The sequence below is a fragment of the Betta splendens genome, chromosome 3 (genome assembly GCF_900634795.4).
Source record: "Betta splendens chromosome 3, fBetSpl5.4, whole genome shotgun sequence".
Taxonomy (NCBI): Eukaryota; Metazoa; Chordata; class Actinopteri; order Anabantiformes; family Osphronemidae; genus Betta; species Betta splendens.
Genome location: NC_040883.2, coordinates 12113553 through 12141385, shown reverse-complemented (window position 1 = coordinate 12141385; position 27833 = coordinate 12113553). Strand labels below are relative to the sequence as shown.

At 43.5% G+C, this 27833-nt stretch overlaps 2 protein-coding genes across 3 annotated transcripts; one reads left to right on the top strand and one right to left on the bottom strand.

The window, feature by feature from the left end:
* Nucleotides 1-160: 160 nt before the first annotated feature.
* Nucleotides 161-15829, top strand: cenpf (centromere protein F). Of its 2 annotated transcripts, none has more exons than XM_029144848.2 (38): nt 161-251; nt 1056-1226; nt 1362-1487; nt 1634-1704; nt 1863-1996; nt 2111-2202; nt 2283-2550; nt 2683-2885; nt 2983-3108; nt 3197-3325; nt 3474-3596; nt 3847-3982; nt 4086-4215; nt 4321-4600; nt 4740-4946; nt 5108-5316; nt 5490-5619; nt 5805-6083; nt 6216-6803; nt 6891-7064; nt 7265-8157; nt 8244-8452; nt 8531-8669; nt 8933-9068; nt 9268-9370; nt 9648-9895; nt 9990-10098; nt 10187-10392; nt 10576-10794; nt 10947-11090; nt 11196-11385; nt 11466-11563; nt 11677-11718; nt 11826-12941; nt 13074-13203; nt 13404-14099; nt 14298-14413; nt 14950-15829. In XM_029144848.2, the coding sequence occupies exons 2-38, from the start codon at nt 1065-1067 to the stop codon at nt 15109-15111; spliced, it is 8523 nt and encodes a 2840-aa protein (XP_029000681.1). In that variant the 5' UTR covers nt 161-251; nt 1056-1064; the 3' UTR covers nt 15112-15829. The 2 variants fall into 2 exon arrangements, with proteins under 2 accessions (XP_029000681.1, XP_055363447.1); XM_055507472.1 differs by having other exon boundaries at nt 3847-3989; nt 4093-4215.
* A 2550-nt stretch (nt 15830-18379) lies between these two features.
* kcnk2a (potassium channel, subfamily K, member 2a) lies at nt 18380-24607 on the bottom strand. The gene is made up of 9 exons (XM_029145430.3): nt 24108-24607; nt 22936-23042; nt 22711-22823; nt 22495-22585; nt 21990-22107; nt 21664-21824; nt 20820-21006; nt 20594-20733; nt 18380-20481 (listed from the first exon to the last, which is right to left on the bottom strand). Coding segments are annotated over exons 1-9 (1239 nt in total). The 5' UTR covers nt 24109-24607; the 3' UTR covers nt 18380-20160.
* Nucleotides 24608-27833: the final 3226 nt, after the last annotated feature.

Here is a 27833-nt window from a genome sequence, read left to right as displayed (position 1 = left end):
AATTATTTTACCATTTTCAGATAGTCTGAACATCAAGGAGGAAGTGGAACATGTAGAGACGCAGAAAAGATACCTTCACACAACCACACGATGGCGCTGCTGAGACGTGACAAGACAAACTAATTATACGCGTCGGCCCAATGACGTCACCGAGAGTAGCCAATGGGCGCGAAGCTCAGTGGGTCGCTTTTCCCGTGCCACAGTTTGAATTTTGTAACGATTATAGGCTATAGAGGAGCGTCGCGCCCAAAGTAAGTGCAGACGCCGTCAATTTCTCTTGACGGGTTTTTTAAAATTATCCTGATGCTACAAATAATTTTACAACAGCATTTTAAAACGTCTAGCGTTAAGTTGGTTGATGTTTAATTCAAGTAGAAAGTGCTGTTTCTAACAAACGTTTCTCTTTGCTGCGATCAGCTCAGTCAACGTTGTTCACTCTAAAACCGAAGATACTGTTATACGCCCTTTATATAAATAACGTTGTGTTTGTCTTTCTCAGATTAAACACAACTTTAGTCAAATGTCAGGTGCTCTTTAGCCCAGCATTGGTTCTTATGATATAAACAAACCAAATTCATAATCAGTAGGTTCGCCAATCGTACTGTTACCGTAACTGCTAGCTAGCTTATACATGCTAAAGCCATAAAGCCCACACTGTGGTTAAAGTTTAATAATACATTTATCCATATGAGATATTTTTTATCTCAATATTTATATTAATTAAGTTAGGTCAAGTTTAACAAGCCTCAGTATTGTCCTGTTTTCTCCTTAAAACTATGAATAAAACTCAGTTAGGTCTGGGCATTTTACTTTTACTAGGCACATGTCAAAACAAACACACGCACTGAATTAGTCAACTACTGCCACCTATCATTAAAGGAACAGTAAATTGTATTTTTATATATTACTCATTATTTTGTTTCTATTAAGAAAAACGTATTATATTGTGCACATTTTCATCAGCTTGAAATGATGTAGCTACTTTTCTCACTATCACTATACTGGGCTTCTTTCAGGTTGTAAAGTATTATTTTAACTAATGTCTGCTTATTTAGGGTTTAACCATGAGCTGGGCAGTGGAGGAGTGGAAGGATGGACTTCCAGGGAAAGCCCTGCAGAAGATCCAAGAGATGGAAGTCCAGCTGGATAAACTGAAAAAGGAGAGGTCTCAAAAGCAGTTTCAGCTGGACTCCTTAGAGGCCGCCCTGCAAAAGCAGAAACAAAAGGTTGGGGCTCAAGAGGAATGGATTTGATGTGCTGTATTGAATTTCTTTGCGAATTATTTTCCCGCTGGCCAGAAGTGCTATTCTTGTTTTTGTGCAAAATCAAAGAACTACATTTGTCAATTTTCCTAATCTCAGGTTGACAGTGAACGTAGTGAGATCTCTTCTTTGAAAAGAGAGAACCAGTCTTTAGTTGAGTCATGTGACTCTCTGGAGAAAGCTCGTCAGAAAGCCGTCCATGACCTTGGAATCAAGGAGCAGCAGGTCAGTTATTGATGAGCAAAATATGATGCACTTTATGGCTTTGTAGCTTAAAATGTATTCATTCATATCGGGCGAAATTATCAGTTCTATGTACAGATTATATTTTGGATTATGTGATCCACTCTGCAATGTATTTCTTAATTTAGGTGAGCTACCTGGAGGGTCAGCTTAACTCATGCAGGAAGACCATAGAACGTCTGGAGCAGGAGCTCAAGAAGTGAGTCAATTTATATCTGTACAAAAGTAAATGCAGCTTCTCTGACTTGCTGTTTTATCAAGTGTTGTATGGATTATACATAACATTTCACTAAGTTAAATTAAAGATCACACAAGCTTCCCTCTGTTGCCAGTATTGTTATTATTTTCTATGTTCAGGTACAAAAATGAACTGGATCGATCTCAGCCTGCTGGTTCTTCCTCCCTGTCATCTTCCTCCTGTGAACAGCCCTATGCAACTCCACAGAAAAGCTTTTCAACCCCAGCTCCTGTCCATGTCTACAGACAGCAGGGTATTTTTATTTTCCTGCTCATGCTATAAAGTCATGTGACACTGCTGCTTATAACTTTGAGCTGTTGCATCCCCCAGTGAGTTTTTCTGTTGATCCCGTGTTTTTTTTCTACAGATAATCGATTTGAGGAACTCCAGGAAAAATACAGTCAGGAAGTAGAAGAAAGAAAAAGACTGGAGAGTGAACTCAAACTCTTGCAGGTTAAAGTGAGTGCATTTATACTGTTTACTGGTTTTTATGTTTGTGTCAGGTTTTTTGATGTTTATTTTACTACTTTCTCTTCTAGCTGAATCAGTCATCAGTCAGTGTTAGCCACAAGGACATTGCTGCTCGTCAAGCTGGATCTTCAGTATTCCCATGGCAACAAGATCAGGCTCCCAGCCATTTGTCTCAGAATGCAATGGAAACACCTTTGAAGAGGCGAGGGACATCCCTCTGGGATGCCCATGAAGAGACTCCTATCAAGCCAGCTCAGCGAATGAGCTGTTCCAGAGCAGTGCAGAGTCCTAGTGGCTCCTCCCAACAGATGGAGCAACTAAAGACTCTCAACCAAGGTTAACTGTTTAGTTAATATCTTGCGTAATGGTCGTACACAAACTACCTGTTTAAGATGTATTTTAAATTCTTTGAGTTTGACAAAGTCTTATTGTTATTGTGGTTTAAAAAATATTTCTTTTTATTATCAGAGCTTCGTGGCCGTGTGTCTGAGCTAGAAAAGAATCTGTCCAATCAGGAGAAGGAAATTCGTAGCCAAGCGTCCAAGCTCCAGGAACTACAAACCCAACTGAACCAGGCCCGTAAAGACCTGACTGAACGGGACAGAAACCTGTCCAAGACCAGCCATGAGTTGAGTCAGGCCACTGACAAACACCAGCAGGTTGAGGCCAAGGTAGGCATCCATTCCAGTGGGATAGATAGTTAAATGTTGTTAATAAGCAAAGGCAGGTAAAGACCAGCAAAGAATATTCTTTTCTGTTTTTTTTCAGTGTTCTTCAGTTGAACAGAAGCTGAAACAAGTGACAGAGGAGATGAACTGTCAGAGACACAATGCTGAGAGCTGCAGGCGAGCCCTGGAACAGAAACTCAAGGACCAAGAGAGAGACAGTCAGAAGGTGCAAATCATCATCATCATCATCACATATTCTGATTTTAGGTTGAGTGAAACTCAACATTTTTTATTTATTTTTCATTTTTTTTTAGGAACTATCTCAACTGCAGAGTTCCCATCAGGCTTTGGAGCAGCAACTTAACCAGACCAGAACCAAGTTAACACAAGAGCTGCAACAGGCCAAAAAAGACCACAATGTATTGCAAGCTGATATAGAAAAGGTAAATTTATATCATTTTGGAAAATCAAAATATAACAGTGCACAACATTTTGATTGTAGATGACTTTTTTGTCATCCTGACTACTATGTATTTTGGTCTTTCATCTCTTTCCTTACTTGAGTTGTTTCTCTCTCTGCTCCTTTTTAAGATGAGCTTTCAGAAGACTCATATGGAGAAGGATGTGGAAGAGCAGAAGCAGAAGTTGCTGAGGTCAGAGCAGAGCCTCCAGGCCAGCCAAAGCAAAGAGCAGGACCTCCGCAGGAAGATGGAGGTGGGCTGCTTTAAATAGAGTCGCCACTTAGTGGAAGATTGCCATCTGCCTTGGATGTGTAGATGAAGTAGTGTCAAAACATGATGAGATTACGTTTTAACCTAATGTATGTTACCATATCAGTTTCTGTTTCAACACTATAAAAAGCTCCTCTGAAATAAACTTGTTTTTTCGTTTCTTCCTTACTTTCCCAGTCTGTCATTGTCTTTTGCTTTTATTGATGTTCTTTCCATGTGTCCCTCACCTCTAGGAGCTGCAGAAAGAAAAGAACTGTGTGACTGTCCAGTTGGACCAGAGCAGCAGGCGTCTGTCTCAGCTGGAGGAAGAGAAGAAGACTGCAGACCAGAACCTTAAACGTATGCAGGGACAACTAGATGACCTCAAAGGTAAATCCTCAGTAAACAATTCAGTGAACTAGGCTAGTATTGATATGGGGCATTTTTTTAGATTATTGCAAATTTAATATATTTGTTATTTTGTGTTTTTTAGCTAAAACTGAGGGACAAGTAGAAGAACTGAAGAAACTTCAGTCAAAACTGGATCAGCAGACTGAGGCTTCAGCCCGAGAGCAGGAAAATTTAAAAAAGACACTTTCTAATGTAGAAGACAAAAATGAGAGGTAAAAACTATTTCATAGTGCAATGAATAAGCGCAATTACTCACTTAGAGCCTGTAAATGATTGTTTATCTGATGCTGATAATTATTGTAACTGTCATACTGTAGATCTCAGAATGACCTGCAGAAACAGAAACAGGAAACGGAGAGGCTGACCAACAGGTTGATGGTCGTAGAGAACGAGGCCAAACAGCTGACATCCAGTCTAAGTGCGAGTCAGACTGAGTTTAAGGAGCTAACACAAGAACATCAAGCTCTACTGGAGTGGAAGAATCAGAAGGAGACCTTGATAAATGAGACTGAAGCTATGCAAAAGGAACTCACTGACAAAATTAGCAACATGGAGAGCGATCTCAGCTCACTAAATAAAGCCAATGATGAACTTAATGTAAGTAGTAGCGCCTTTTTACACCGTACACTATGATAGTCCGTAACTGCAATACAAATAGTAAAAATGCCTTTATTTTTTAAATCAAGCTAATGTGATTCAGTGCACTTTAGGCCTTACGCTCTACTTATTATTTTAGAAGCAGCTCATGAGCACAGAGAGAGACAAGGCCAGTCTGTCAACTATCATCGATTCATTGAAGGGTGAACTCCTCAACAAGAGCACAGAGTTAGAGGAGAAAGAGCATCAATACCAGCAGCTCCAGGCTCAGCTCTCAGAGGCTGGACAGAAACACGCTAAAGACCTGGAGAACATGGGCGTGCAAGTGACCCAGCTGGAATCTCAGGTGATTTTTTTTTTTTTTTCGTTTTATCTTGTATGCTTTCCACTTAGCTGTCTGATACCAAGGAGAACCATGTATTATGGAAGGACATAAACCAATAATGTATGATGACAAAAGGTTTACTCAACTTACTCAATTGAGTATTTTGTGTTTTACGTGGACAGGTCAAACATCTGGAGTTGCGGCTGCAAAAGGAAATTGCTCGAGTTGAACAGGCTGAGAGAACCAACACAGAGCTGCAGGGTGAGCACCAGGCAGCCTGTGACCTGGTCCACTCCAAAGATCAGCTTATAGAGCTGGGGCAGGCTGAGATCAGCCAGCTAAGAGAGAGCCTCGCACAGTCCACTGCACAGCAGGAGGAGCAGAATGCAAGGTGGCCTAAGCAACAAATTCTACCCATGCTAGCTCTAATGTTCAGATATTGTTGAGGTGGGGCCTTAGACAGCCTCATACCAGCCTTCCTCAGTGTAATACATATATTCTGCTACTGTTGGTGCTTTACAACCTTAACCACTCATTAACGTGCTTTCATGTTACTCTTATTAGGTTGGCAGAAGAGAAGGCAACTTTGCTGAAACAGTGTGAGGATAGTGTTTCAGCAAAGGTTGAAGAGATGGACCAGATCAAGCTGAAGTTGGAGGAGGCAGATCAAGAGTTGCTGCTTACCAAAAACCAGGTGTGCAGCAGGAAGTTATTAATGGTCACTATATGTTTATTTAGATAAAATTGGTCTCACTCTCAGTCATTTAAAATTTGTTTCACTCATATCTATCTGAACATGGATAGATCTGTTTCACAAATAAATATTTTCACCAACAAGTATGATCATAACTTATTTATACTCATATGTTTATGGTTTAGGTCAGCTCAATGGAGCAGTTCCTGAAAATCCAAGAACAGCTGGGAGCTCAACTGCAGAGCCAAATTAAGACACTGTCTGAGAGTCAAGACGAATACAAAAAGGTGTGCGAGCAAAAATCTGAAGAGCTCAAGCATTCAGAAGAGAAGCTGAAGGAACAGCAGAGCCAGACAGAGAAGACAGACAAGCTTTTCAGAGAGGCTGAAGCTCATATGACTTCTGTAGAGAAACAAAAGGCTGAGCTGGAAAAAGCAGTGCTAGACATGAAGAAAGACATCGAGGTAAAAATTATAGATTTCATTAGTTGGTTTGTTTCATTTTTCTTATTCACAACAGAAAACTTGCTACTTTTTCTTTGCCCACCCAACGTTAATTATAGAAACATAAATATTCTGTCTGCGTTTATTGTTCAGATTCTCCAAAAGACTCACACTGAGAAGACCAACCACCTTCTGGAGCAGATAACTCACTTAGAAGAAAAGGAAGCTGCAAACCAAGATGCAGCCGAGAAGCTTCCTGCCTTAAAGAATGAACTTGATTTGGTCCAGCAGTCGAACACTGATCTTAAAAAGTCTATAGAAGCCCTTGAGATGAGAAACTCATCTGTTATCGAGATCAACTCCAACCTAGAGAACACCCTGAAAGAGAAAAATAATCAGATTTCTGCTTTGGAGAAAGACGTCAAAGATATCTCAGAGGAGAGAAGAAAAGATTTAGAAAATCATGTTTTCGAGATTGAAAATTTCCTGAACAATGAGAAAAACCTTAAAGACGAGCTTGAATCTGCCAAGCAATCACTTACTGCTGCCAAGGCAGAATTAAGATCTCGTCGAGAGGAGATCAAGACCATGAAGACGACGCTGTCTGCTGCTTCACGTGGCTTGGAAGAAAGAGACAACACGCTAAAGAGTCTGAAGGAGAAGCTGAATAAAGCTGAGGCGGAGCAGGCCAAAGCCTCAGAGCTCCTGAAGGAGAAGGTGGTGGCCATGAACAAAATCAAGGTTTGCTTATTATCCACTTAGAAGGTACAGTAAGCTATGTTTGAGTCAACAGCCCAAATTTATTTATTTATTTATTTTCCCCTGTAGGTGCAGCTGGAGATGCTGCAGATGGACTTGGAGGACAATGAAACAGCCATGAACTCCTTTGACAGTCAGGTGGAAGAGCTGAAGGGAATCATAGAGACACTGGAGGCTCAGCTTGCTCAGAATCACAGCCAGATGTCTGACATGGAAGCCAGACTGGAGGACAGCAAAGCCCAGGTACTGCCCCCAGGAATGAGTTTTCACCATTTCTTTGGAGTTTCTCAGTATTTTAACATAAGTTCATGAATTGTTAAACTACCCACTGCTGCCATATTTATTCAGTTTTAGAAAGTTGGCATCATCTTTAGCACTTCCTGTTCTGTAGGGAACATAAACACCCCTGGTTGGACTATATCTGACTTCTCTCACTTTCCCAGGTCTCTGTCTTGGAAACCCGTTTAGAGGAGGTCCAGTCCCAGAACTCTATGCTGGAGACGCAGTATGTCACAGCTAAAGAGGAGCTATTTGAGAGGAGCTGTGAAATAACTCGACTCGAAGAGGAAGCTATCAAGAGAAGCCAGCTAGAGGAGACGGTTGCTACATTAGAGTCAAATCTCAGTCAGGTCACAGAGGAAAATGTTAAGTTGGAGACTACTGTTAGGCAAATAAGTGAGGACAAAAAACAGTTGATCCAGCAGATAAACACAATTGAAGCTACTTTGAAGCAGGTAAACAATGAGAAAGAGCAAATGGAAACTGAAATTAATCATGCAAATGCAGAGAAGAAACGCCTGGAAAACGACCTGGACAAATTGTCTGAGGAGAACAAACGACTGCAGACCAGCGTCGATCAGTTAAACAAAGAAAGGCAGCAAAATGATGCAGTGAATAATGAAATGACAGCAGAGAAATATGAAGCTGAATCAAGACTCCGTCAAGTCACTGAAGAGAAAGCCCAGCTTCATAATACCCTCAGCCTGATAAATGAGGAGAAAATCCAGCTTGAGGTAAAATTTGGTGAAATAAACTCTGAGAAAAATGACTTGGTTACTAACCTGCATCAAGTTGTTGAGGAGAGGCGTCAGCTAGAAATGAACTGCAGTCAGCTGAGTGAAGAAAACACGAGACTAAAGGCTAGTGTGACTCAAGTAACTGAAGAGAAGGTTCAGTTACAAGAAAGGATAGAAAGGGAAGAAAATGAGGTGACTTCACTTCAGAACGAGAAGGAGCGTCTTCAAAGCTCGCTCTGGTCCTCGGGGCAGGAGCATCAGAGGCTGCTGGAGCAGCTTGAGATGAGGGACAGGATGAGTGAGGAGGAGAACAAGGAGAGGTACGATCATCATCTGTTGAATTCCACCTTTAGGTTTGTGTGTTTGGTTTCTTTTATTAATAGCTGGAGTGATGTGATTTTGACAGGACTCACCAGTTCGAGGTAGAACAAGCTGAACTACATCGTCAGCTGGCAGAGTTACAGAAGGACCTGAGTGTGTTCCAGCAGCAGTACAATTCACTGCTGGAGCAGGTGGCCCAGCAGCAGTCAATCATTCAGCAGCTGTCAGAATCTCAGCGAAACCAGATGTTTGGAGAACATGTCCATATGGAATCTGAGGAGACAGACAGTGGTGGTAAGTGAAAACTAATCTTTAATGTAACACTGCTAAAAACTTCATTTTTAACACAGATTTGTTTGAATCATTTTTTAGTTTTCTCTGAAGATGCAGCACCACATGCTGATGTGGCGCCGACAGTGGATACAAGCACCTGCACTGGGTCTCTCCCAGTAAAAGAACAACAGAGCCTTGTGATGTGTGAACGGGGGGACCAGTCCAACCAGGATTTCAGGTACATTGAGTTTTATACCCACACATACACAATTAGTGGCTTCATCTGATGATGGAACCACAGTGTGATTCTGTTCTATGAGGAAAAAGTGCTCCACTGTTGAAGACTTAATTTTCTGTGAATGAGTGGTATCACACAGAAATTGAAAAAAAAAGAAAAATTGTGATACAATCTTAATATAAATATCACATTTTATTTTATATGTGTTACTTGTGAAGTCATTTTTATCACGTGACAAATATAAATTCCTTCAACCCTTCAAGTGAGTCAGAGCTGGTCTCGGATGACATAATCGATCAACCGTTCATCCAGGAAACATTGGAAGAGGAGATAAAGACACGTGTGGATGATGTAGAAGTAACACAGAATGAGGAGGAGCAGCAGCAACCTGTAGAACAGGTAGAAAACACATTAGATCCATTGGTTCCACTGATCATTGAATATAAGTGACCTAAGCATTTTTGGCAAAATCTAAACTTTTTGAAGGGTTTCACAAACTTAAAGATTTAATTTATTTTTTTCACATACTCTTTATATATGTTGTACTTAAAAAATGTTAGATTTTCATTTACATACATTGACCTCTACTTTCTTACAGTTTCCTGCAGAAGTCAGAGATGTTACTGAAAATGAACCTGAAGTCTGTGAAGTGTGCTCACACATGTCCCCCATGAGCGACGACAAAGACTCAAAATCCTCTGGTGAGAGTTAAAATAATATAGATGACGCAGACTTCTATTGCAGTAATTTAGTTTTTGTCTCTGATGCTATTATAATAATTATTCATCAACAATAAAACCTGCATAGCTTCTCTGCTTATTGCCACAGTTTCAGTACTGTTTACTTCTTTGTGGGAAACCAGTAATTTAACGTATACTTATTAAGCATCCAATTAATTTGACATTTGCGTGGTTCAATTTTATTCTGATTTAATCAAATTTTTCTAATGTGACAAAACATGTTTGTATGTCTGCGCAGCATCAGAGTCATCCCATGTACATCACTGCAGCAAAATTCTTGCCCTTAAAGAAAGTGAACTTCAGAGCCTGCGCTCCGAGTTTGCTCTGCTGAGCTGCGACCTCGCCCTGAGAAAGGAGTTGACTTCTGAACTGGAAGTCCAAGTTCAAAGCTTGGAGAAGAATCTTCATGCAGCAGAGGAGGCGGCTCATAGTGCAGCACAGAAACTAAACTTGGCTCTGGAGCAGAAGAAAGAACTTTCTGACCAGGTAGAAGGAAATGTCCACAATGCATTACTTTAATATGCAGTTTTATTTAACACAATTAAGTTTGACCTTTACTACTATGTGTGTACATGTTTAGTTGACTCAGCTGTTGGATGAGAGGGAGACATTAACTCTACAACTGCAAACAGCTAAATGCCAGCTGGCTGATGTTATGGAGATGCTGGAAGGTCTGGAGATGGCCAAAGGTAAATATCTGTTGTATTATGATTATTAAACTTTTATATATGTATTTTTATGCACTTTTTTAATCTTTTCTTTTTTCTTGCTCTTAAGGTGGATGGGATGAAAAATTCCTTCAGCAGGAGAGCGAATTAAAGCGGGTTCGGTCTGAGAAAGCTAACCTGGAGCAACACATCCTGGGTATGGAATCTGAGCTGGAAACCCTCCAGGAGGAGAGGAGCAGGGTAAAGGATGAGATGGACGCTCAGAGAAGGACCTGTTCAGGCTTGGAGCAGCAGATTGAAGCTCTCATGACGGAGGTGAGCTCAAGCCTGTGAGCTATAACAAATGTCAATATTGGTATGTGTACTGATTTTTTTCTAGGTAACAATGGAATACATAATAGAAGCAGTAGTACTAATTAGATCAATCTAAAGCTTTTTAGCTTTTTGCTTGGCTTGTGCAAGAACAAACAACTCTAAGATACTAATCCATCCTTCCAGACAACCCAGCTCAGATCTGAACTTGTTTCGTGCACTGAGGAGCGAGATGACCTCAACCAGTCTTTGAGCCAATGGAGAGAGAAAGTTCACAGCCTGGAAAAAACAAACCGAGACACCAGAGATCTAATTTCCATTTTGGAAGATGACATGAGAGCAGGGAGGAAGGAGTATGAAGTCCTGCAGAGCAACATGGAGAAGCTGAAAACAGAAAGGCAACAGGTGCTTCAAGCAGAGCGAGAATCCATCTATGAATTTATCTTTTTGCATAAAGAGATGTTGACAACTCGAAATGTATTGATGATTTTGATGTTCGGTTTATTTGCTGTTACCTCACCCAAAAATAATTAAACTTTCCTTATCACTCCCTGAAGCTGCTGGAGCAGGTTAAGGTCCTGGAGGAGGCAGTCTCTCAGCAGAGTGAAGAAAAAGAGGAGCTTATGAGCCACCTCAACCAAATCAAAGAAAACCACACCTCTGCCGATCAACACACAGAGTCCATGGTCAGCAAGATACAGGTGAATGAGAAAGTTTGATACCAACCGCTTATTGTCCAGAGTCCTTCAGATGGTTTGTTTGTGTCTCAAATCATTAAACATCATTCTCATTGTGTCTTCCCCAAGGCTTTAGAGGGAGAGGTGAATCGACTTTCACAGTCTCTGGAGTCGTCTCTACTAGAAAAGGGAGAGATTGCCTCACGTCTGAACTCGACACAAGAGGAAATCCAGCAGATGAGGACTGGAATTGAAAAGCTTCAGATTCGCATCGAGTCAGACGAGAGGAAGAAAACGAAAATGGGAGAACTGCTCAGAGGTGACTCTTGTCTTTCTTTAAAATCCCTCATATTTGGTGAACTTGAGTTGTATGAGCCTAAACCTGACTTTTCACCATAGATGCTCGAAGGAAGTCCGACTCACTGCAAGATCGCATTGATGCCCTGGAGCGAGAGAAGGAAGATGTGGAGCAGAGTCTGGAGGAAGCTGTTCTACAGGTAGCAAAGGTTTCAGTTTTTGCCCGCTTTTTGCAGCTTATTTGTGGAATACAGAATGATGAAAAGGTTTAAATGTTAGTGATCATGTATAAATGTTTAATCCCTTCATGCAGGCTGAGGTGGCCAAGGCTGAGCTTGAAGAGGAAAGGAGAAAGGTACTATTACACTGATTTGTTTGTTTGAGCCATCCTAAATATTACATCATCAGATCTCTTGCTTCCAACTTGTCTTACTTTTACTTTTGCCATTCGCTAACCCATAGGTGGAAGAGGAGAAGAGAGAACTCCATGACCAACTATCGGTACTCTCTGCCCAGCTGGACCTCCTCAGATCCGAGAAAGAACACCTGGAGAGAGCGCTAGAATGTAAAGAGAGAGAGATAACTGAACTGAAGGCAGCTAAGGAGCAGCTGGAGAGAGGACTGGAGAAGGCAGAGGTAGCCAGACGAGAGGAGGAGGAGAGGCAGAAATCCAGAGTGGAAGAAATGAGAGAGGAAGCAGAAAGACAAATCAGACGAGCAGATGACCTTCAGGAGCAGCTGGAAGCTTCTCGGCAGAGAGAGGGCTTGCTTGAACAAAAGAGAGCAGAAAGTGAAGGGGAGAAAGAGAGGATGCAGTCTCTGTTGTTAGAGCTGGACAAGGAAAAACAAAGTCTGCAGACAGAGGCAGAGAAGCTGCGCTGTCAGGGGGAAGAGTGGGAGAAAGAGAGAACTCACCTAAGCTCTTATACTGAGGCTTTGGACAAACAAATTAGGGACCTTAAAACATCCATTAAAGCTAAAAAAGAAGAAATGCAAGTTTTGCAAAGAGAGGGGGAAAGTAAAGCCCATCATATACAAGCGTCAGCAGAGTCTATCTCATCTCTTATGGCAGAAAAAGAACAGATCAAAAGAGAAAATCAGCAGCTGGTGGAAGAAAAAAAGCAACTGCACTTGAATTTATTGTCTGTAGAACAGGATAGAGATCATTTGCGCTGCACTCTTACATCTGTAGAAGAAGAGAGAGACAGACTAGAGCAACAGAGGCAGGTGTTGGCAAACAAAACAGAGCAGCTGGAATGTGGTCTTTCTCTGCTACAAAAGGAGAAACAGGACATTCAGCAGAGTCTTTCTTCACTCCAGCAAGAAAAAGAAAATACAGAGGAGGAGAAACAGACGTTAGAGGTAGAAAAGGAAAACTTGCAGTCGTCCCTCTCTTTGCTTAAAGAGCAGAAAGGACATTTGCTTCTCGCTGTCTCTTCCCTGGAGAAAGAAAAGCAAAGAGCAGAGGAAGAGAAAGAGAAACTCAGAGAACTGCAGGAGAGTCTTCAGACGAATGTGTCCTCTGTGGAAAAAGAGCTGGAAACAAACCGGTTGACTGTTGTACAGCTCAGTGAGCAGGTACACATCCATCCATGTCGACTTTAGTCCACTTCCATCCAACACAACACATTTGACAGACATCATTTATTATTAGTGCTACACTAATATTTTACATACTACACTGATCCCCTCACCTTCTTCCGCCTCTAGGTCTCAGAGCTCACCTCTCGTACCACTCGTCTGACCAAAGAGAGAGACTCTGCGCTAAGCAAGATGAATCTTTGGATGAAAACCTGCAAACAGTTGGAGCAGGAGAATCAAATGATGCTCAACAGCTCAGGTGACCACATGAACACAATCTGAAGATTTAGTTTAGTTTTTTGTCATTGTGGGTGGAGTTTTATGAAGGAAGATTCACATTGAAATTAATCACCTTTGTTACATAATGATTCTGAAGCGTAAAAGCCTGCGTCATGCTCTGACACTACGATTTAAATGTAAGTAAAATAAGTTTTAATTGTAGGCATGTTTTTCTTTCAGGACATGGAAGAAGCAGTGAGGAAGCTCAGATTGAGATGAAACAGCTCAAGATGCAAGAACAAGAGACAAAGAAAGAAGTGGAAGACCTGAAGATGGCGCTGGAGGAGAAGATTAAAGAGTCACAAGATGCAACGAAAGAAGTGGAGGAACTTAAGGCTGCCATTAATAAAAAGGAGGTGGAAATACAAACGAGGGGGAAAGAGCTGGAGGAGATGAAGAATGAGTTGGATGAACTGAACAAATGTCTGGAGGAGAAAAGCAGAGAAGCTGATGAGAGCATGGATAAATACTGCAACCTGATGGTTCAAGTGCACAAACTGCAAGAGGCCAACGATGCACTGACAACACGCCTGGAGCACCTCAGCAATAGCCAGCGTGCTAATGCAGCTAGCACCCAGAGCAGCAGCACCGATGGAACCCTCAGTCTCCGGCGCTCAGGAAGAAGATCAACCTCCAAACACCAGGAGGAGACGCCGGATGAAAACATTGACCCTCAAACCCCTCAGAGGTCTCCACAGGGGTCGTCCTCAGGGAAACGGGGCCATCGCGACATCAGTGACAAAGACAGCGCCCAGGAGGCACTGCACAACCTGACAAAGAAGATCAAAGCCACCACAGCAATGACGCCCAAGGTCGGACCAGAACCGGAGGACGAGGAGTTCAGGCCTGAGGGGCTTCCGGAGCTGGTGCAGAGAGGTTTGTGTTGTTGCACAAGAGTAGACAGCTGTGTTGGGGTCTGTGATAGTATGTGTTAATTATAGCTTCAGACTATAATTAACTTAGCTTCAGGTCATCATGAGTTACTAAAGACAAAAAGTATGGTTTGCCACTTGTTTATTGGTTTTGAATTCTTTAATCTTTTGATGATTGTGATTGTTGCTCTGTGCTCCTCAGGCTTTGCCGATATTCCCCTGGGAGAGGCGAGTCCGTTCATCATAAGAAGAACCGTGACGCGCTGCAGTCCTCGACTGGCTGCCAGAAACACCACCACACCTGCACCTGAAAGCAAGGTTATTATTATTTATTACCTGTTTTATGATTACATGCTTTCCGTGACAAAGATTACAAGATCTCCAGGAATCTCAATGTAACACAAATATATACACACATACATACATGGAAAAACAACAAGTCCACTTCAGCAAGCTCATGACATCAAGAGTGGAGAGAAACCCCTCTTCCAACAGACGCAGGCTCAGGGTGGGCAGCCATGAAAGACTGCACGAAGCAACATGTTACTATTACAACACATTGAAGAAACACACAAGTATATAAGTGAAGAAAGAGGCAAACATCAACTTCAATGTTCACAAAAAGTGAACCTCACAAGATATAAACTGAACCTTTCAGCTGTAGGTCAGTGTACAACCTGTAGTGTACTTTCCCAGGCCCCTAATGTGTCCACAGGACATCCGGACCCCTCACATCTTTGATTCAGTGTAGGTCAACTTCTTATGGCGTCAGGTCAGGATGTAGAGGTTTCAGGTCAGAGAGGTCAGTAGGAAAAATACCTCACAGTCACTTTGACTTCTTCGCTTCCTCACAGGTTTTGGGGCCCATGGCGCTCCAGAGTCCGTCTGCAGACAGCTCCAGCAGGAAGACACTTTCCCCACGCAGCGAGGAGAAATCCAAACGCCGTTCCATGAGGAAAACACCAGAGCTGAGAGAGACACAAACACAACAGGGAGACAACTGTCACGTCCAGTAGATGCATGAACAGTGGACTCACACATGAAGCTCACACTCATACACACTCAGCTCACACATTTTCACTGTCACAGTGCACCTTTGTGTGTTTAGGGTGAGGTGATGCGTCACTTTGTCGTTCAATACTACACTTCACTACAATTACACTTAAACTCTTTCTTTCTGTTGGTGAAAGTTGTGAAGTCTTAAGCTCTAGTCAAATAATGAGGGAAACTTAAACTAGCTGATTTTCTGCAATGCACTATTTTTTATGATGGTTTAAAATCATTTTATCTAAACTGCAACTTTAAATTGTTGGTATATTTTTAATTAGACCACCACTGTTTTAAATGAATCTTCATCTATTTGCTCCGTTTATCTTTTAATTAATGATGTTAATCCTCATTTCCTTCATTGTTTTTTTTTTTTTTTACTATTTTCATTCTGTCTTAAATATTGTACATAGTTTTGGTAGCTATGCTTTGTGTACTCTTACGATTAGTCCTGTACCTGTATATCATCTGGATGCTTCTGGCAGCTAAGTATGCTTCAGTTTGTTTATAACTTTTACATATTTTATAGATTATTTCCTGTTCTCTCTAACAAACCTTTACTAAGTTTTTAACGTATGTTTGTAAAGCTGCGGTTTTTATTTAGTTGTAGATTAGTGTTTTGTGCTGTAAATATTTAACGTAGGTCAATATTCATTTTTGTAACTAAACCATGTTTGCAGCTCCATAGCTTGTGTGGTCTCTTTTTATCTGCGCTGCTACTTAACTGTAATGATTTGAAAGACTACAGGACTTTAGTCTGAATGTTTAAAGCGGAGGAGCCCACACAAAAGTCACCACAGGGTGGAAGTCCGGAGCCAGGTCTGGGTGTGTGACATGCAGAAAGAGTGATGGAGTGAATCTGATTAATGCAAAAAGTTAAATAATGTCATAAACTGAACAATTTCGGGCATTAGTCAAAACATTAGTCAAAACAAAGTCCTTCCAGTCCACCTTACCTTCACTCTGTCATGAGGGGCAGTGTGAGAACAAACCAGCAGCTCTGTTCAATAATTCAGAATTTAATTCCAACAGCTTATTTTAAAGTTAATTGGAAATTACTTATAAAGGACACAAACAAGCATTGTGTTATTCTCTGATCTGTGCTTGGTAAACACTAATTTTCCATGGCTGGATGGTAATTAAACGATGATGCTATTTGGCTTTGTGAATGTAGTCACTGTCACTTTGCAAGAAGCAGAACAAATGAACTGGACTGTGGAGCAGAAACAAGGTGATTGGTTTGTGCTGACCTTTTGACCTTTTGCTTTAAGACCTAATATGGAGAGTGGATATATAAGAAAGCCTGAGCCGAGTCCTGTTTGGTGAGGTGGTAGCAGGGCATGCTGGGTTATGGGAACACTGGGGGAGCGATGCAGTCACACACCTCAGAGCGGATGCTGGCTGGAGCTGTTAGCGGAAGCTGCAGTGCCAGAACCAACTCTGGACACGGACACGGGAAATGAGGAGATGGATCCACTGAGCTATGTTATCACTGGCACTAAGGCTGGAGAGTGTGTGTTTGTGCATGCACGAGGGTGTGTGTCCATCTGTGGACCTGACAGACGGACCGACTGTCGATCCCCTGCGCTGTATGCATGATTTGTCCCATTCTTTGCCCGGCAACTCTGTGTAAGCAGCAGTTCTCAGGCCTAGAGGAGAGTCACTGGCAGGAAGTTTGTATGAACAGGGAGGCAGAGCTGCTGCTGGAAAACGAAATTATGTAAACCGCCACATTAAAATATGGCTATAGGTCCCAACTGAACTCTTATAAATATATCATAACCATGAAAAACATTATAATTATTATTATTATTAGCAATCTGCCCATTTTCATTTAGATAAGTGAATTTGCTTTACGCTCAGATTGTATTGCATTATTTGCATTTCATTTTCCGAACTTGCGGCTTTTTGCCTGGTTTTTCCAGGTTGAAGGTTGTAGATGCTTATTACACTCAATGGCTAATCCCAGGTTTACGTCTCTTTTTCCACAGAGGCTCCATTTCCCCTTCAGGCGGGTTTAAAAAAGCAACAGAGCAACAATTTCTGCCTCACACATGCCGTGTTTGTCTGCGTATAACCCCAATTTAAAAGCTGGGGATCTTGTGTGTACCCACTTTATTTTCCACTGCTTCCTTAATTTTTGTCCAGAGGCATTTCACTGTATTTTATCACATTTCCAGACACAATGGTACAACGTTCCTTTTGGCTCCTTTTTGTAGAAAAGCTGCTGTTTTAAGAAGAAACTCAAATGTCCACTCAAATCATCGAGCAGCTAGCAACTATAATGTTCCATCTCATCACAGGAAACCATCAGTGTAGTCGTTGGTCTGATTAACATGATGTAAGTCATAAATAAATCACGTAACCTGTTGAAGTTCAGGTGCTCACCCTCTCATGGTCAATTAAGGCCCAGTTATTTTCATCACATCTTTTTTTTACAGAAATCAAATTGTCTCTGCACTGAGAACTAAAATAGAAAACCTTTACAATAGAGTAACATGACAGACTGGAGGCTTCAGTTCAGCCCCATCGCCCCCTCAGAGAAATTACTTCTTGAATGAGAACGTGACTGTGGAGGAAGATGTCTGTGGTAAAAGAGCAGAGGGATGAAACCATGAAGCTGCTGTTGTTCTCCGACCTGCAGCACGGGTGCATCAGGTAAGAAGACGTCTGCTCAGCCTGTTTGCTTCCGTGCACTATACTCCAGGCTTGCAGGACGGCTTTGACCTGCAGGGCTCCGGTCCAGGCCGGTTCCCCGGGCCTCCGCTGGAAACGGAGGAGCTACAGTATCGTGGTGAGCTGAGCCAGTGTCTTTGCCACTGAGTGCTGTTGGCTCTGGTCTGCGTTTCCTGTTTTGATATCTTCACCTCACGCATCATCAGACCTGCTGCTAATGATGAGTGGCTCAGAGGCTGAGAAACAGACCACATAGTGATTAATGTGCTTTAAATGTCCGGTTTGTCCTGCAGTAGAATGAGTCAATTATACAGAAGGCTCACTTTTCAGGAAGCATAAACCAGAAGCATTAAATCCACCACATTTGTTCTAGGTGGTTGTGTGGTTGTGCTGAGGATCATTTACAACATGTGGGATGATATAACCTGTGCCAATTAGCTGCTAATGGTTTGTTACTCGTCTGCCCAAGGTGAACGGGGGCCAATGTCCAGATGTTCTGACAACACCTGCCTGCACCTGTCGGGTCCAGTTTTGTCAAGCAAATCAGAAACACAAGCAAACTGACAAATGAATCAAGCGTCTTTTATTTTTTATATATGGTACAAAAACTTTTGTTACATCGTGTTTAGAACAGCTCTACAGATATTACTAGAATTAAGATGTTTTCAGTGCAGAAATACCGTAGTGATACAAACACACAGTGTAGAAAAATACAGTTTTATGGTCAGTCATAGAAGCCATTAATACGTCTAACAGAATAAGTTAGTTTCACTTTAGCACAGCTAAAAATGTCACGTCTTGGTTAATGAGCTAAACAACAGACATAAGTCAAAGTCATCAGTTTCAAGCGGAACCTTGGTTCAGTCCCCACAGTCTGTTCTTTGTTAAACTGTTTGGACCCGTAGCTTTGGAAACTGAAGCGTGTTGCTACGTCCAAAGGTGCTTACGTCAAAGTGCATCAGAGCAGTAGACGTGAAAGACCACTCTCATCTGTCACCTCGTTGACCTCAGCTGAACTAAACCAAACTGTTACACTTAGAAAATCACAACCTCTTTATCCTCAGAGGCCACAAAGAGACTTTAAAGCACTTCAACGGATGCAGCAGCGTCACCTACAGCACAAAGCACCATCATCATGGTTGATGATGGATGATGATGATGATGACGATGATGATGATGGTGATGATGATGATGATGCCCTGTCTGTGTGGGTTAATGACTTTGACTGTTTCAGTTTGGCCTCTCCTCTCCGAGCTTCCATCTGCCTCTCCTCTAAAACTGAGAAAAGAAGATGGCAAATTTTGCATGTGCCGTAATGAAGCCCTCTGTGAAACGCTGAGTGCTAAGGTAAGAACAGTACAGAAGCAACTACAGTCGCAGTAAAGAAACCGCAGCATCAGACTCCAGACCAAAGAACGGACTCGTCTGTTGCTTTGCATAGAACATTCAGGGAAACGGGAACATGCAGCTTTTAACAAAGCATTTGTGAGACGGTGTTTTATGCACCTGTTACAAACCAAAGGGGTTTTTCATCTGATCTTTCAATGATTCACATGAATGTTAATGAAGAACATTTGGCAAATACTAAAATAAATATGTAAGTAGACCCTGTAGATGGGACTATGGTCCACAAAAAACATAGTGTTAAAACTAAACACTGAGAAAAATGTAAGTAAATGCTGAGTTTGAGATGTTGGACATTCAGTGTCAATGTCAAGAACAGTTTTGATGCTTCACATAGTTTTTTGAGGCAAATGTGATATTTTTACTCATTTAGATGAAAACTATAGTTACTAGTTACTTTGCAGAATATGATCAATAATATAAAATAGTGAAAAAACATCATCATGTAAATCATCATGTAAATATTCATCATTAGCAAAATGAATCAATTCAGAGATTACTAGAATATCAAATTACTTCTATACTGGACAGTATTTGTGCAGTACATGAGTTCTAATCTCCGCTTTAAATGGTTCTGATGTAGCACAGATGGACAGGACCTGCTCGGTCCGGTCCTCAGAGTTCGCAGCTCATCAGTCTGTAGCACTGATGAGCAGAAGCTGCCGCCATCGCAGCGGATGTTGACATTTCTCACAAACAGGCACCTTAGGCATTCATGTGACTTCTCATGTCACTCAATACTGTAACATTCTGAGAGGTATGTAGAAAAAATATCTTCAGCAGTCCAGCAGTTGATGAGCCTATATTCCAACGTGTCTTTAGTCTTCAGGTTTAACCAGTGTCCCTTGTTCTCGTATCACTGGGTTTAAGTCCATTCGCTCTCAGCATTGATGGCACAGATAAGGGCCTTCCGTCCTTGAAGGTTGAGGCCCATGTTTCTACTTGAGCTGCTCCGGGACGCCCCGCTCTCCTCTCTCTGGGTCCAAACCGTTGACGAACACCCCGTTTCTGGCCAGCGGCGCCGTCGGGCCCTGCAGCCCGGCCTCCTTCTCGTCGCTGAAGTTGACCGACACCGTCCTCTTGGGCGGCGCGACCTCGGGCGCGGGGCTGAATCCCAGCTCCGACGACAGCTTGCGCTTGATGGAGGCGGCGCGCTGGAACTTGTCGTAGATCTCCACGCTGACGCGTCGCCGGGTCTCCTTGAACTCGGCGGAGACGTTGGCCGTCCACTCTGCGGCGTGGGCGCGGATCTCTCCCACCTGCAGGGAGACAGACGGAGGTCTGATGGTTAATGAGCCGCGCGGGCGTCTTCGTCTGTTCTGCTCAGGAACAGCTGCGGTGACAGAGGAGAGATGAGAAGAGGCCTCGTACCTCTTCTTTGGTCCTCCTGGAGATGACGCGCAGCCAGTCTCCGATCATACTGAGGATGGCAGCGAAGTAGGCCAGACCCACCAGAATCCAGAACCACACCACCGGCTTGTAATAATCTAAGTACTCGATTTCGGACCCACCTGGACACACGCGGACACGTGGTTTTTCCAGTACTTGGAACGGATCAGTGTGATCAGATTCTCTTCAGGCAGTAACATGTCTGTACCTGCTACAAAGTCCCCAAAGCCAATGGTCGTCAGGGTGATGACCACGAAGTAGAGGGACTCCAGCGCGGACCAGCCCTCGATGTGTTTAAAGATGGCCGCCGGCAGCGCCACAAACAGCAGGCAGCCGAACAGCACGAACAGCAGAGTGGAAATGACCCGGATCCTCGTCTGGCTGACGTCCCAGTGCTGCAGAGACAGTGAGAGGGAGCAACAGGACGGTGAGAGTCGTCTCTGCAACAGGTTCGCTACCTGAGCGGACAGGTGCTTCGGAGACAAACGTCTCGTCACGAGTGGAGAACCATGGAAGCGATGGCGTTAGAAGAACACATTCAGTCTTATCTGAGGATAAAGCTGCATTTTAACACAGTCTGCTGAGCAGCAATAAGGTTTACACACACACACACACACACACACTGAACCTCTGTCCTCCGCTGTAATCACTATATTCATAACTGAGTCACTTAAGGGTCTCGAGAGCAGCACAAGGAGCAAATCACCTGAATGACACTGTCTGCATTCACACATGAGCTCATCTCATCCACATCTACAGACGATTTTTGAACGTACAGATGAAGGTCAGCGGCTTTGATGGTGGGGCTTCAGATGTGAGCACTAGAGAAAGGACTGCTGTACGTAGATATACTACAGCCCTAAGGAAGAAATGATCTGTCTGAGCCTGGTCTCTGCTCCCACCACACCTCTTGTTGCTGGGTTGTTTACATTCACTAACTGATAAATAGATGATTTGGCTTTTGGAAATCCCAGTCAAATGAGGGCAGACACTTTATTGATGTTTTGGCCTAACAGTCATTCTCTTCTATCCATTGCTGGATTTAGACTCACCACAAACATCTTCTCCACTCTTGCGATACCTTTCCCGAATATAGTGCCGAGCTGATCTCCTACTCCGGCCAGTAGAAACCCAAAGAGAGGAATCCCCAGCAGCGCATAGACAATGCAGAATATTCTCCCGCCTTGTGTGTGTGGGGAGATGTTCCCAAAACCTGGACAGAAAAAGGACATGTGTCACATCCCACCTGTCGTGGGTGCGTGTGTGTGTGTGTGTGTGTGCGTGCGTGCGTGCGTGTGTGTGTGTGTGTGTGTGTGTGCGTGCGTGTGTGTGTGTGTGTGTGTGTGTGTGTGTGTGTGTGCGCGCGTGTGCTTCTTACCAATGGTTGTGATGACGGTCCCAGCAAAGAAGAACGCAGAGCTCAGGTCCCACAGGCTGCTGTGGTTGCTCAGCGTTCCTGCAGGGTTCACCCCTGACCGGACGGCGGACACAACTTGCTGGACGGACAGACACAGAATAAAGTTTGAGTTCGGGATGAGCTGGGCAGAGAAACGCTTTCTGTGCTGTAAATAAAATAATCATGAAATATTCAAGCGGGTGATTTTTAGACGTGTGCTTCTTGTGGCCGTGCGGGCAGGACTGTGTGTTTGTGGGCTCGGCTGAGTGATAAATAAAAGATGGATAACAGGAAAACTTGAAATGACTATAGGCTGGACAAAACTGCGGCGCCGTCAAAGACAATGCACCAGCAAAGCCGGGGCTGGGTTCACATCCAGACGCTGGCTGTACAGCGGCTGCTTCTGCTCCCGTGAAGCTGGAGGAGCTGTCCATGGTGCTGAACTGCAGCAACCCACCGAGGCCAGTTTAACTGAGGTCAGTCTCACCTTAACCAGCTCCTCCAGCTGGCTCTGGTTCACACAGGAGTGTCTGGTCAGGAACTCCAGCTTCTGGGTCAGGATGGCCAAGCGCTGGGCACTGGGAGGGCAAGAAGTATGTACAACATTCACAATCTGGTGGACGGCGTTTGTCAGCAGTCGCCCCTGCGTGGGCGGGTGGATGCTTTTCCAGCAGACGGGTAGGTTTGTGGTTGACCTGCCTACCTCTCATGAGGTTGCTCCAGGGTTTTGAAGACGGCAGCTCCCATCACCAGGTACAGAACCACTAGCAGAAAGATGGCAGTGACCGTCTTCCACTTCATGACTGTCGCCACCACCTGCAACACCTCAGCTGATCAATCACACATACACACAGGGAGCACTCTGAAATAACCAGTAGTAATAAGGAGGAGCCCTTTAAAAACTTGACCTGTCCCTGTGTTCTCTCACCTCACTCTCCTCCCGGGGGGTCAGTGTGAGTGGCTTGGTGGAGAAGGAGAGGCGGGGCTTGCTGTTGTGAGTGGCATTTTTAGGGTCCAATAAGTCTGGAGCTGCCACTGTCAGAGGACACAAGATGAAAAAAAATGTGCCATTGAAGTCTTTTCTCTCCCCTTCTCTGTCTCTGCCCACAGTCTCTGGTCAACACATTTAGCTGGTAATTTTAGAAGAACTCATGAATAAATCACTAACAATCCTTTAAATGGCTTTTAAATCCCGTCGAAAGCATGAATCAAACACGAACATGAACCGAGTCCTCGGACGCTTTGCTCCCATTCATTGGATCTGTTTTATGTGTGAGTCTACTTTTAGATGAGACAGAAATAAATAGAGAGGAGAAAGATGTTTTTTTCGTCTTGCGTCTTATTTCAGTCTGTGTGTGAAAGGTGTAAACTGTGTTTGATAAGATCATCTGCACTCAGTGTGTTTACAAAGCCTTTTGTGAATAAATGCAGACTGTAGCTGCAGAACTTATGACCTATTGCTGGAAAACATGTGATCGTGTCCTCTCCATAAGATGACGAGCAAACGGTGGGAACAAAGGCAGAGAAAAGACGAACAGGACGAGAGGTTGTGATCTGGAGGTGGAGTGTGTTTAAGACCAGAGTCATTAACCAGAGGAGCGTCATCACTGACAGTGGAGCACGAGTTAAAGTGTAGCGGCTACATTTTGTCCCTCTCTGAAGAAGAATCAGAGTGATGCTGTTCAGGCGGACACAGCTGTTGATGCCTGCAGTCCTATTATTTATATAACCAGTAAACATTTACTCTGCAGCATAAGTACGTACTCACAATGAATAAACTTTGTGTAACGGTTTGTTGACTCAAATCACAGGAACTCAATTTAGCCGGCTCGAATTCTTCAATTGGACCCGAGTGTGACTTGCTGCCCAGATGTTTCTGTGGCTCGTCTGGCAACTTGAAATGTTTTATCAGAATAAATATTTTAAACGCAAACATCCAGTTGATGCAGCAGCTGTGCAGGAAGCGGAGTCACACCCACCACCGTCGCCTCTCCCTCACTGGTCCCACAGTGAGATGAAGACCTCTGATTTACACTCAGGGCTCATTGTGTCCATATTCTGAACGTTTTCCGTCCGTCCGATCAAATACTGCGTACTCACTCGTCGGTGCTGCTATCCGATGCCCTCTGCTCTCCTCTTCTCCTCATCCGAGGCTCTCACCGCGTTTGGGGGAATCTTTCCTGCGCTGCGTGTCTCCTCCCTGCGGCGCTGAAGCGGGGGGACGAACAGGCGCTCCGTTTTTCCAGTCGGCTCCTCTCCGTCTACTACTTTTCCGGGTGATGACCGCTGATGCAGCGCTGGTCCTCGGTGCGTGCGCTCCGCTCGTGCTCCGGCGGTGCGGCGTCCGCTGCGCTGCGCTGCGCTGCGCTCCGGGCTTTGGCTTTTTGAGCGCGCCGGTGCCTCGGTGGGTGAGAGGGGAGGGGAGATGGGAGGTGGTTCCCAAACTTTGGAGCCAAGGGAGGATCTTCACGGGGGTTTTAGGAGGCCCCTCGGAGCCTTTGATGCATGTATATACCACACAGTGGGCTATGCACAGGTTAGGAGGTGTGATGAGGGCTGCTCCGGGTCCATGCGTCACACTATTTCTGAATGCACGTGCAAAAGGAAAGAGGTGGAACAAACCAGTCCAGTTTCAGTGTTTTTTTGGCTCCTGGATGTTCTGTGCTGGAATAAATATAATGGGATAAATGTAAGAAGACAGAAACTGAAAAATTGTTATGTTGTTTATTTCCATAATGAAAAAGAACAGAATGCACATTTGTGCTTCTTTCCTCTCCCACTGATGACATCAGAACCCTGTGACCCTGTGACCTGTGAGGGATCAAACACTAGAACACTAAACTAAAGCTTGTTTTTCCTTTGTGCACAGTTTCATGAGATATCAGCAACGTGACGTGTAGATGTCCCATATAAAGCAGACGTGTTGATCCTGCATCATGCGACGCATGCGACGTAAATGTTCTCTGGATGTTTAACCAGCGCAGTTTAATCTCAGCGAGGTAAACGCGAGCCACTTTATGACCGAGCTCATTCTGCACAATCAAATACGTCTTATTTGCTCAAGGATATTGAACGGCACCGCTGTGCTTACAGTTTCAACCCAGGCGTTGGTTTTCTGGAAAGATTAAACGTTTCAAGGGAAGAGACGAAATACTGGACCATCGAAGCGGTAGCAAACGCCTCCAGAGGCCTCGAGCAGGTCGATGACGGGTTGGTGGCAGGTGATCAACACTTCCGAAAGAAGCAGATGTTGACTAATGTGGGTCTGACCTTCACTCACCCAGTAAAGATCATATGAATCCATCCCTCCATTAATTAAAGCTCTGGACCTGCCACTTACTGTAAACCTGCATGTTTCTTATATTTGAGTAGAACAATGCTCCACGACTGCTGCTGGAGCCTCCTGTGACCCCGACTCAGCGCTTGTGTTTGCAACACTTTACTACCAAGTAGATGTGTGAGTGTAGCCGTTATGAGCGGAACGTGCTCTAAACTCCTCCACCTCATTAGTCTTTCTCTCATTCCCTTTCTTTTTCCGTTCCTCCCACTCCCTCGCCTTCTTTTTCTCTGTCATCCGACCACTGATGAGAAATTAATAGCGGTTAAAATGTTCATGTTTCCACTTCATGGCTCCAGCATCTAAACATTAACTACTGTATAGGCCTCATTTTGTGGCTAAAGATAGAACCGGGCTGTGTGTGTGTGTGTGTGTGTGTGTGTGTGTGTGTGTGTGTGTGTGTGTGTGTGTGTGTGTGTGTGTGTGTGCATCACTATGTTTTGTGGCTGCTGCATGTGTGATCACGCGCCGCTGTGTTTCCACGCGTTCCACTCTGCCTTCACCTGACTCAGTCTGAACACACACCTGCTGCTTCATGTGAGCAGACGAATGGACCGGGCCACTAACCCCGATTAGTTCCCTTTTCAAGCACTGCATGAGCATTTGTAGGTACCACTTACAGCCACATGTGTGTATTAGAACCACTGCTTACTGTAAGTTCACGTCACTGGACTGCTTGCTCTCCTGTTCTGTCTGACCCAGGAGCTTTTAGCAGAGGAGCTCCCCTCACTGGTGGCAGAGTTCAGCACAGCTCGGGTTCTCTGTATATTAATATGATGGTACAGTTTTGTAAATTGCTTAAAGGTTCTCTTCTGCTCAGTGATCACAGACCGATTGAGTCCATTGGTGAAGGTGCATTCAAATCGTTTCTGTGAACTGTGAAGCATTTAGTCAGCACACACTAAATGGTTGTTGAGGTTGGAAGTAAAAAAATATCTGAAGCCAATGTAGCTGATTAGTAAGATTGATACCATCTTAATGGCAAAAGACATTAGAAGCTCTTACAACCTTAAAGCTCACATACGTTATGAAGGGCAGTTTTCTACTTATCTGCTATGAACACCTGACAGAAACATAGTTTGGGTTTTGCAGCTGCTAACTTTTATTTTGATTGCCTAACGACAGCAGCCAGTCTTGTGCATGAAAATCAATGACGCTGACACTTCACAGTCACACAGTCACACAGTCACAGTCAGTTTATTTCTTAATGACCAAATATAGCAGCTCTACTTTCAGCTTTGTTCCCTTTGTGTGTTTTTGTTGTTATTTCTGTGTGAGTGGTAAAAATAAACCAACAGCAAAAATTCTCCTGTTAGGAATTGAAAATTTAATCCACTAAACACTGCATCATGGAAGTCGTGGCATCATGTAGATTTTCCCTTCACATCTGTATTTATGCAGCCTAAAATAAAACACTCTTAACTGGAGTCATCTTACATTTTCCAGTCATTAAATGAAATGAGCTTTTTACATTATTATTGTTTATTCTTTTTGTCAGTTCTTTATTTTACCTGTTCATATGTTTTACGGGTTTAAATTTTGTTTTACTTTAAAACACAGGGCGGAATGGGAAGCATGAAGCAGAGGAAAAGCAAATGAAGGCAAATAAAGCCTAATGAAGCAAAAGCTGTTAATAGCCCTGAATTACAAAGACACACACACAGATGGAGCGACGACAGCCGTAATCTGGTGTGGAAACTAGTTTGATCCCACTTGACCTTTCTGTCTGATTATTTTAATTACTGCAACAGTTGCTGAATGCTGTTAGTGCAAATGCACACAAGCTTGTATGTGCTTATGTTGACTGGCAGCACTGCTTGTTTTTATTAAAATCTAACCCAGTAACTGTTGGTCACTAATTACTTTTTTCAGCTTATAAAACTTCTGAAAAGTTGTCAAAGCAAAAATCAGTTCCAGTTTAAGTGATGTGTCCTGACAGTGTAGTGCCCTGTTTGATGCCCGAGCAATGACCCCGGGTCCTGACTGCACACAATTAGACGCCCATGAAGTGAACGTGTGTGTGTGTGTGTGTGTGTGTGTGTGTGTGTGTGTGTGTGTGTGTGTGTGTGTGTGTGTGTGTGTGTGTGTGTGTGTGCAAATCAGTGCTTCCTATGGTTTTCCAGATGTAACGACCTGAACTTGTGGAATGTGACAGCAACTATTCCCAACAAACTCCTGGTATGCAACCGTGATGCTGGATGCTGGAGGAAGACAGAGTACAAGCACAAACAGCCTCGGAGTTCAGTGAGTCAAATAAATGAAGTGAAGCAAGTGGCAGACTCGAACTATCAGAGAGGCAGCTGTCCAGAACTCGCTCAATAAACCAACCAGAACATTTCTGCAGCTTCGTGTTAAAAATGCACCAAGTGAGACTTCACCACTGCTCAGCAACTGGTTTTCAGCTCCCAGACTCAGTATTATTGATTAACCACAGCTGCAGCACCAAGAAGCATAAGTGGGCTCAGCTAAGGGCCACGGTGCAGCCTCAG